This window comes from Propithecus coquereli, unplaced genomic scaffold, assembly GCF_000956105.1.
Source record: "Propithecus coquereli isolate 6110/MARCELLA unplaced genomic scaffold, Pcoq_1.0 Scaffold2, whole genome shotgun sequence".
NCBI classification, from domain to species: Eukaryota; Metazoa; Chordata; class Mammalia; order Primates; family Indriidae; genus Propithecus; species Propithecus coquereli.
In genome coordinates, this window is record NW_012144966.1 from 12,282,674 (window position 1) to 12,293,968 (window position 11,295).

Genomic DNA, 11,295 nt, shown 5'->3' on the forward strand with positions numbered 1-11,295 from the left:
TCCATAAATCAGTAAAACAAATAAAATGTCAGCTCTAAATGAAAACTGGAAGGTTTTCAAACGAGACTAAGGTGCCAATCTGCTCATTTCATTAAAAAGAAAAAGAAACCCAGATAGAAAATGAAGAAATGTGCTTTCCTACAAAATTAAGAAAAAACAAATAAATTTAGATCTACCAACAAGGCTGTTTCAATAAAAAAAGAATTGTTCTTGATGACATATTATTATAGATCTCACTAGCATAGTAATTTAGAAAAAAATTAAGTTATATTTTACTGTTTCTTCCAAGAAACATTTAAGGAAGGTAAGTGCTCTTCAAGGTTAAGAGTCAGTGATGCTACAAAACACAAGCGAGGTCTCCTATGGCACCTTGTATGTAACTGCTCCTGTCATGGTCTAATTTTTTTTCAATAATTTGGGCAGAGTAAATGTCATGTCTATCACTTTTTTTAGTTGCTAGGAATAAATAATATATGGATATTATGATTAAAATGAAAGTATAGAATATGAACTGATCCTGAACTAGTAAAGTGAAATATAATAGAGATAAATGCAAAACCTCATATTTACTTATAGAAATCTGTAGATTTCTATAATGAGAGCAATCTAGCCTAACAAAAATTTATATATTGAAAAGATATAGGGCTTTCAGGTACTAAAACATCAATAGCCCTCACCATTCCTGTGAACTCATCTTTGGATGAACTGTGTAGTTTATTATTGTCTCTCTTTAATGTGCCATGAGTACTTGTGGAATTCAATTGAAATGATAAATATAATCACATGTAAGCCACTTGAGATCACTGGGATACATTTCAGTATGTCTGATGGAAACTGCCTTGATTAATTTATTCAATGCTCCAGATGGAATTATTTGTCGACATTGATATTACTAACAAATGGAAAGTACCAGTGACTGATTTATTAGTCAGTGTGCAGACTTTTTCTGGAAGAAAGAAAACACAGGTGAGCAATAAATCAATTCCAAATCATGGTTGTCAAAATACAGTCTGTGTACATGCTGATTAAAAACAAATGACATATTTTTAACAAAAAGCAAAATGCATTCCTTACCAACAGTGGTGCAAATCATCTCTCATAAAGATTCCTTAGGAAGGAATTATTTGGAAGATAAATAGAAAGTAGATACTCCTTAAATACTTGCTTCAAAATAACATTTTAATTCTTGGTTATGATGTTGACTCTCTGATAGGGTTGACAAAGATTTCTGACCTTATCTGTGCAATTATTTGTAATAAACGAAGTCCCTGTGAATAACATTCTTCATCAGCCTGCAAGCAATGTGGCTGTAGCATATTCATAAGTTGGAAAAATAATATCATAATTGAGTTCATACTAGTTGAAACAAGCAAAAAATGTAATAAAAATGCAAAAAAGTGAAGTTGTTTATTTTTGTTTTCATACCTATACAAAGCCTCAAGGAGGATTGTAACAGGGGTTTTAAATGCAAGTAGACAGAAATATATAAAGTGAAAACAAAAGAAATTTGGTGCTAAAAAAGGTTTATTTAAAAAAGAAAAGAGGTAAAGCCGCCTTTTAAAATAAATACTTCATTCATAAACAAGATATTTGGCTTAATCAGTAAGGTTCCTGGAGAGAATTTTTCTATTCCACTTTGAAATCAGACCTATGCATGCACATGTAGGCACATGCTGATAAAGGACGTGCGAAAAACAATGACTAGAGGCTTCAGAGCTGACACCTATCTAGACTTCATTCATTCATTCTTTCCTTCATTTATCCATTTGTTCATCTCAACTCTCTAAAAAGAAAATTATCACTAGATAGCCAAGAAAATGACTGAAAAGGGAGAGAATTATAATACCCAAGCCCTGGACAGGAGCTTAGATTGGAAATCTAAGAATAAGGGTTATTTTGAGGTGGTGTAGCTCAAGTCACTAAAGCTCTTTTGTAACTTACTCATTGAGAGATGTGTGTCAGGTAGCCAAGGTAAGTGGGCTCCAAAAAACTCAAAGAGGGAACAGCTACCATAGACAAAAGGAGATAATTTCCCTCCACTTCATCGTGCTGAGTGTTCATTTACTCATTTCATGACCTAAAATACATTTATGCCTTTTATGTGTCAGCTGCTATAGCAGAAGCTTGGAATACAAAGATGAAAAGACAGAATCTCTATCTTTAAAGAGCCTGCAATCCAGGTAGGGAAGATAAACATTCCAACAAACAAACAACTGCAGTACACATGATCATTGTTTAAGATAATAGTTCAAGAGCCCAGATACAAGGTGCAATCCAAATACAGGGCAAACAATGCCCAAGTCTGTCTGGGTAAGTCAGAGAGAATTTCCCAGAGGAGATACCACCAATGGCTCAGTTAACAGACGACTAGGACTTAACTTGCTGGTAATCAGAGGGAAGGCATGGAAGCAGGTGATAACTTGTCATGTTTGCAGGAATATGTGTAGTTTAGTGTTGCTAAGACATAAAGGAGAGGACAGGGAAGTATTTGAGGATGGGAGGCAGCAAGGAAGTAAAATGCTAAAAATCAGTGGTGAGAGAGGAAGCTAGATATGTTAGAAACATTCCATGACAGGTGCTCTAACTTTTATCCTCAAGTCTAGGTCAGTGTTTTTGACCATCTGCATGAGAATCCTCCCTATTCTAAGTGTGGTCTGTGGTCCAGCAGCATCAGTTTCATGTGGGAATTGGTTAGAATGTAGCATCTCAGGCCCACCTCAGATCTGCTGATTACAATCTGTATTTTAATAAAACCCTCAGGTGATCTGTAGACACATTTAAGCTTGAGAAGCACTGCTCTAGGGTATTTGTTAGAAATGAAGATTATGGAGAAGGTCTCATCTACTAAATCAGAATCTTTGGGTTCCCTAGTAGATGATGATGTAGATTAAATTTGAGAGCACTATGGGCAATGGGAAACCATGGAACAATTTTGAAAAGGTGAGTGACATCCTAAAATTTTCCTACTAGAAAAGTTACCCTGGATGCACAGGGGATGATATGGGGAATGTTGGTGAGACTGTCAGGAGAGACAAGGGCGGAATCAATTTCCTGGAATGATTTCATCACAGAATAAGGACCATGGGTCGTGCCAAAGCTGTAAAGTGAAAAAAGGCTTGGAATCTAGAATTTCAGCAGTGTATCTGCATGTCCCAAGATGTGACAAGCAGGGAGGCAAGGTTAGTGATGGCTTTGGAAGTGACTGAGCTTAGGACTAATATTTTATTCTTGTAGAGTGAATCAAGTTTCTCATTTGCATCACAATGCCAGTGTGAGCTGGGCAAATGTGTTTTGTTCTTAAATCATGGCATTAGAGAGAGAGAATAATTCAGAATGAATATTAGTTCCTTCCAATGCTTGTCCTTTCGTAACTAGAATAACTTCCTGGAGAAAAGACCTACTTTTATTGAAATCCACATGGGGGTTCCGTGGACTTGAGTAAAATAGAGTCGTATCGTATCTATGGAAATATGTGAGAACTAATCTTCATCAGTTTAGCTAAAAAAATCTTTCAAAAGTAAAGAGTCTAGACATTGGATATAAGGAAAGAGTAGAGCACAATTTATAAGCAGATGTATTAACGTTATGTGTCAGAAAGCAAATTATCTTCTCATGGATATGCAACACACCATCTTCTCTAATAAAACGCTAACAAAAAGGTTAGTTTATTTCTTCCCTACTGTACTTAATCAGTGATGTTGTATCACCAAAACTACAGTGTTTTGTTTTGTTTTGTTTTTCCTATTCTTCACCTCAATCCTCCAAGTTGTTTCATTTTCAGGTCTAGCCTAAGAATTCTAAATCAGAACCAAAGGACCCATAGCTGCCACAAAGGTCTCCCCAGAATTGGGCTCACAAAGCATTCTTCTGAGTTTACATCTCACAGTATGTACTTCCTTAGAACTTCTCAAGCAGTAGAGTAGGTAGGAAAGAAAATGAGGTGAGAAAAGGAGCCCAAACCCCCATATTCTCAATAAGGGCGTCAATTAGAAATTTAGAAATGTGGCTTATTTTGAGGGGGGTACAAATCATTGCCACTCAAATGGTTTTTAACTCAATCACTGAGCGACATGTGCCAGGTAGCCAGGGCTCTAAGAGCCTGGAAGAGGACATAGAGGCTTCTGACTTTCCAGTACCCAGACATGCTGGCACAGGTCTCTCAGCACTGCCCAGGCTGTGGCAATGCAAGCTGGTGCTGCTCTGCAGTCTGCCCACGGTGCCTAATGCACAGCTACTAAATGGAACCTGTGTATTAAGCTAATAAGCTTTTATTCTGGGAGTTTCCCACACCCTCGGATTTTTTTCCATTGCATTTATAGACTTCATCTAACTTAACTTTGAACTTCTTAAAATAGTTTAATATTTGGTAACCATTTGGATGAGAAATTACACTATTAAATATATTCAACCTTGCTCACAAAGCTTTCTTACAAATACGCTTTCAGATCAAGCACCCTAGCTACATGAACTTTCATTGCAATTATCCTTCAACCATCTATAAATATCTCAAAATTCTTACCTACTAAGTTCAAGATTTGCAAAATTGTTCAGTAAAAATAAGTAAGGTTATGAAAACAGTCATAGACTGGGTAAGGTCAGGAAAGTAATAATTATGCTCCTGATCACTTCAAATGGAGCTAAAGATGGCAGACATACAAAAAGCAAAGCCTCGATGCTGGAGTTCAAACATAATTGCCTAACTAAAACTGACTCATATATTGACTGATAGTGATAAAATATGGCCAAAAGTTGCATTTAGGAAGGCCTTCACAATTATATGTGAAGAATGAATAATATTGGCACTCCCATAAGCTGCTTTTCAGGCAGTTAACAGTGGAGCTCAGTATCAGGGGAAGAGAATGAGTGAGAGAGAGAGATTTGACATTTTAGCTTATACACCTACATAATTCTGCATTGTTAAATTTTTAAAAATAGTAGTTAAGTATTACTTTCATAATTAAAATTACATTTTTGGGGGAGGGGATACAGAATCTTGCTTTGTTGCCCAGGCTAGAGCACAGTGGCATCAGCCTAGCTCACCTCAAACTTCTGGGCTTAAGCCATCCTCCTGCCTTGGCCTCCCAGAGTGCTGAGATTACAGGTATGATCCTTCATAGCCAGCCACAAAGATTTTTTAAAAAATAAATATTTTAATAGATTTTGAATTCTAGGTCCATAACATAGTAAACTGATGAATTAAGTAAAAGCAACAAAATGAAAGTTTTAGATATCTGAAACTTTTAATTGGCTTCTAGAAGAGAGCACATGAAATCTACTTTCCATGCCAATCAAAGTCTGCCCCTCCCACACACAAGGGGGAATTTGTGGGGGTGTGAACAGACATATTTCACTTGCTAGCACTGAAGCATTTGGCTTTGATTAGAATTCAACTTAAATATTTACTTTATATTCCCAAAATAATGAGAAATGAAACTACACTCTAGAGATTAAAACGCATATTCTTGAACAGAGAGGGGGAGGATTATAACACATGATTGGGAATACAATCACCGGATTTAAAAAATATAGAACAATTCTGCTGAATTAAATCTCCATTTCTGTTGAATTAAATCTTCAACTAAAACTGTGGGGGGAAATCATAGTCAAAGCTTTTTCAATAAATATAAGCACCTAATCTAGTTCCCTTATGATAGAAGAAAGGCAAATTCACAACCTAATTAGTTTTTTGTAGAGAAGTGGACACTATCATACTTTAAAATTTTAAGTATTTTTAAGGGAAGATAGAGGATAACACAATATTCCTTAATGACAATAGACAGGCTACACAGCAAACAAAGAGTCACTAAGTGTTTTCATCTTAAAAGCCCTTATATCAGTTTGCTTTCTCATCAGCTGTGCCTACGCATGGAAAGTTAAATGACAAACAAAAAATATCTGAATGATTACTTTGGCCTGACATATGTGGACATTTGAGGCAAATGGGTCTCCCGCCTTCATGAAATTATCAAGATAATCTTCTCAATTCTCTACTTCGTCTATTTCACTGGCAGGACTCTGCACATGGATGCGACTGAACCACAACTTGACCTTTATGGAGATTGCTATTCATCACAAAACCTCGTGGCAGTGGTCCATACGGGCCCTTTGGGGCACTCAGCACAGTAACAGCCATGCGTGGATGGTGCCACCGCTTGATTGTATCTGAAAACACAGAAGGATTTTCCTTGTTTTTCTCTGCTGGTGTTTCATAACTAACAAAAGCATGACTTGTTTTGGAGCCTAAGTACCTTGCTTCTGCATAAACATATCCTGCTTTTCAGTTGGGTTTTTCTTCCTGAACCTGGGAGCGACACTACACAGGGACAGGAAGCACAGAGTTTTTTATGACCATCGGAAAAGTTAGAAGCTCATGGTTAATGATTACACTCATTTTATTTAGAGTTATTGTCTTGAAACCCCGTATTCTGATATTTTGTCTGGCATGACATCTCTTGGCGTTGCTCTGCCACTTTGATGAAATGAAAGATAACCACTCTTGAATGTCATCAAATGGCCTTTTTGATGGTTTTAGTAAACTCTAAAACTGTAAGAATTATGAGACGTTCAGGAAGTGTTTGTAGTTTCAATTAGGAGTTCCAGAGAAACTCACCTCTAAGCATCAAAACTGTTTTGAGCAGCCTAGACAACAACATCAAACTTGGACAAAGATATTACCTTGTACATTTATCCTAAAACATAAAACTTAAACCTTCCAGTATTCAGAGAAATATAGCTGTTTCAAATTGAATAGTTTCATAATGCTCCACATTTTTTCATAAAAATAATGAATTTCAGAGATTTTACCTTTCCATATTCCTAATCTTTGATTTTTGCCAAAGATTTGACTTTACAAAGATGAAGAAAACAAATGAAGAGGAATTAAACCAGGCATTTGTACTGATTTATCTCTCTCCATTGAATCACTTGTTTTGCAATTGACATTTAAAACTCCAGAATGGTTCAGGCAGGTATGAGACAAAGTTATTTTTACATTTCAAGGAGACAGCTTTGCAAAACAGTAACAAAAGGCTCTGCACAATATATTGTGGAGAGAATAATGAGGTTATATTAAACACCAATTTAAACATATATTCAAACTGGTGGAGAATTTTCCCTTGTGAAACTAATGTACCGATTGTGGTAACAATTCTCCTTCCGTGAACAAATTAACGAGGCCCAACTCTTTCTGCAATGAAATACATGCTTGAGCAAAATTCATGGATAAAGGTAAGTCCCTCGAGATTTATCTTTTACTTTATTCCAGAACTACTAATCTATACCATTCATTCCAAGAAATACAGAAATATATCAGACAATATTCTTTTTTCTTTTAAAACAACTAATGGGTTTGACAGGTCTTAAAGAAACTTACCACAGAGTTCCTCTGTGTCAAGATTGCTAGAAAGATAAGAAAAAAGTATTATTACTTTGGTAATATTTTTCATTTAAGTTTTTTGATAGTTAAATACAGTTAATCACCCCTATGTTATTATTAAATATATTAATAGGGTACGTAGTTAGGATAGTTCTCTTACATTATAAATTCTACAATGTTTAAATAGTCTTAGGTCATTAACAATGATTATGTCAGATTCTGTCTTTGAACAAATAATTCCTAAGATTTGTGTTTCCCTCTGGAACACACTGGGGAATAATGCATATTGGTAAAGAATGAAGGTTCTGGAGCCAAAATGACTGAGTTCAAATCCTGACTCTACAATTTACCTTCTATGTAACCCTGGGTATTTGACATCTCTGTGGCTTAGTTCCTTTGCCCCAAGATGGGGATAATAATAATTTCTGCTTCATAGGAATGCTGTCTGATTTAAATGAATGCATATAAAGCACTTAAAAGAGTAACTGGCATAAAGTAAGCACTTAGTAAATGTTAGCTATAATGATTTCTGACTTGATAGAACTGCTAGAATTTTCATACCTAAATTCAGTATTTGGGGTCAGTTTGATTCAATGCTTATTTCAAATGTTTCTAAAACAAAATAAAAAATTACATTGGTTATAAACAATAGAAACCCATCTGTCAGTTTGGACCTGTATTCAATTTTGCAAAAGCTCAATTTTTACATTCCTAGTATGACATTGACACAGCGTACACAATTGAGCACTATTCATTTACAACCCTTAGGGGTAGCGGAAGTTGTTTTGACTTTATTCTTCTGTATTGGGCATCCTTTAGTTCTAATGAATCAAATTCCTATCCAAAGAAGTATGTTTACTGCTCAGGAAAAGGGAGATTATTTGGGATATACAGTCTGATTTCTGTTGGGAATTCAGAATCTTTCTAATAACCCCTTTTATATGCCAGCTCTCAATTCTAGGATACAACATCAAAACAATCTTATGTTCAGGTTAACATTTCTAGTTATTTCTTTGAAGTGTTTTTCTACAGATTTAGCTATTGTTACCATTTAAACTTATTATAAATAAGAACAAAAGATTGTGGCTTTCTTACTAAGAAATCTACAATTCTAAACTCCTTTTTTGTTTCTCCTGATAGTATTGAAGTTTATTTTTAGCTACCTCTTCTTCAAAACTAAAATTTCCATACTGTGGATCTTATTAGGAATCCTTAAGTCCAAGTTCTAGCTTATATTTTACTAAGATTTCTGTCCTAAATATTAACGGTGCAAAAAAAAAAAATTTTTTTTTTGTTTGAAAAACAGTGTGCTAAACACTGCTAAACCCCTCAATTGCCTGAAAGAGTTAGTTCTGGCATACAAAGATATTTACAACAGTATTTGAGGCAAGGAGAATCTGACTCAAAAAGCAACCCGCTCAGTTACTCTGATGGAAGTAGTGTAGTGAAGCACACGTTGGTTTATGAGCAGACCAGCCAACTGGCTAAGTAACAAATACGCTTAGCCATCATTGTGATCTTCATTTTACAAAGGAATATCATGAACTCCTAATTCATAAAGATAATTTGAACAAAATATCTTTCAATTATTATCAGGACACATGTGTTGAGCTAGTCCTAGCACACCAAACAAAATAGCATTAATGAAGATCAACAGAAGCCATATTGGGAAATTAGAAGAGTGATAAAGTATCTGGCCTTGAAAATACTTTTGAATCATATTTAATTAATTCCATGAACTATATTTGCTATTGGTCATGCAAGCATCAGGTTAACAGCAGAGGGACAGGGCAGACTGTGAGAAGGACTGTGACCTAGAATTAGATGTGTCCCCTGCAATAGATCAGACGCTGCAGATACCAACTAAGCTGAGTTGAGCTCTGTGAGCTGGCAAACATAACCTAGAGGAATGGGGTGGCATAATAGATGTGGCCAAAGGGATATCAGGGACAGATGCTATTCAGATATCCCAGCAGGTTGGGGCCAATTGTTTTAGTCACCAGAGTCCTGAGCCCATAACCAAACACTGGGCACTACCATGAACACAAGTCTTGCTTCTAAAGGAACAGGGATACTAAAATGGTTATTGAATAGGGGCTCGAACCATGTAATGAGCCCAGAAAACCAGAACCAGGAGAGAAGTGGAGATTAGTTCTTATAATCGATTATAATCAATAAGTACTCAGTTGTCAGAATCAATATGATATGCAAAGCGAGGCTGCCAATGTAGTGTGACATGATGCTGAGTCCCACAATATAAGTGAACATGGATAAGAGCTCTGTAACTTCCTTATGCTGAAGACCATAATTATTCCTAGAACACAGAGTGGGTCGCAGCCAAATGGCCCTAAGTATGTAGACATGAGGGCTACAAGGACGTGTATCAGGCAGCATTTGGCTTGAAGTATATACTATGGATTGTACAGTGATCATCACACACTCCTCTGTCAGGAAGGAGGCTATGGAAGGAGTCCAGTCTATAGGAAGTCCCATAAGCAAGAGTCTGAATCTCTGTAATATTGAGGCAAATTAGGGTCAGACTATTTTCACACATAAATACATCTCACATATTAGAGACAAAATAGAATTGGAAAAACTTGTCATCCTATTTTTCTCAATCTGCTGGAGGGTATTTTTCCTGTTTCTTTTTTCTGATTGTCTTCCTTCCTATGTCTTCCACCTCCTGCCATGTTTCTTACCAGTTAGATTTCTTGCTCATTCTGCTCTTTCTTTCTTCCATTCTTCTGTAACATCAGCCCCTATCTTTGGGGAACTTGCCATTAACTATATGTTTCTCATGGGGCTGTTGATCAGAGAACCCCATTTCCATCCTACCTCATCCCAACTAACCCTGGCCATGGCATGTGCACCAGAGTATTTTCTTTTCCCTTTGGCCCAAAGTTGAACACACTGCGTGAGTAGGGCCATGAGAGTACTCCTTTGAAATTGTATGTATGCTCTCTAAGAGAAGGGCCCTCTCTTCCCCCTGAAGCAGCTAAGGTAAGATGACACAAGCATTGCTCTATGTAAAGCCATTCCACTCCCTCCACCAAATGGCAGAATCCCATCTGCTGTAGAAAAGTATAGGACAATCCTGAGAGAGAAATGACGGGAGAGAGGGGAAGGAGGAGGAGTGGGGGAGGATTAATGAGTAAATAAGAATGATGACTCCAAATCCCTAGAATCCCTGTGACAAGCTTTAAACCAAGAGTCTCCAGTATGCAAGTCAATGGGTTCTCTTTTTGCTTAAGCTATTTGGAGTTGGGTTCTTTCACATGTGGCTTAGGAGAAGGCTGACTTAAACAGAGAATTCACAACCAATGACAGCTCAACCAAGGGATAAATTAAACTTCACTTCACATGGGGCGCAAATTTGAGGTCTTTTACTTTGTTCTGCTGTGTGTATTATGGAGTAGTTTAACTCTTTCCCTCCCTCCTTCCTTCCTTCCCTCCATCCTTTTCTCCTTCCCTTTCTTCCTTTCCTTTCCTTCCTTCGCTTCCTCCTTTTCTCCACCAAAAAGTTGTTCCTTATCTAATTCCTTCTCCATCTGAAACTCTTCAGGAGCCTCACGAATGCTCTCCAGAGCAGTGCTTCTTGGAGTCTGTGGTGAAGAAGGAGATTTTTAAATTTCTAATTCCTGCCAGACTGATATTTTTGTAGAAAACTATGGAAATGAATTACACGATCAAGTGCTTGGATGTTGTAGCAATGTCAACTTGCTATAAAAATTTCTGAATAACTCAAGTTTTCTTCTTACCTCAACAAGGACAAGTAACAGTCTGAGGACCGGCATTAGTCTGTGACCCACGCTTTGAGTCCCAGCAATATAGGGAGCTGTTAGAGTTAATGAGTTTTAAGGCTTCTGATTTAATTTTCAGAACTTATTTTTAAGAAATGTGGCTTGTATCAGAAATATCAG

General features: G+C 36.6%; 1 protein-coding gene across 1 annotated transcript in view; it reads right to left on the minus strand.

The window, feature by feature from the left end:
* NECAB1 (N-terminal EF-hand calcium binding protein 1) overlaps positions 1–11,295 on the minus strand; it is a 164,563-nt gene that overhangs the window by 69,955 nt on the left and 83,313 nt on the right. The window contains exon 4 of the mRNA XM_012643564.1: positions 7,373–7,398. Coding sequence (XP_012499018.1) covers positions 7,373–7,398 — 26 coding nt within the window. The remainder of the gene's footprint in view (positions 1–7,372; positions 7,399–11,295) is intronic.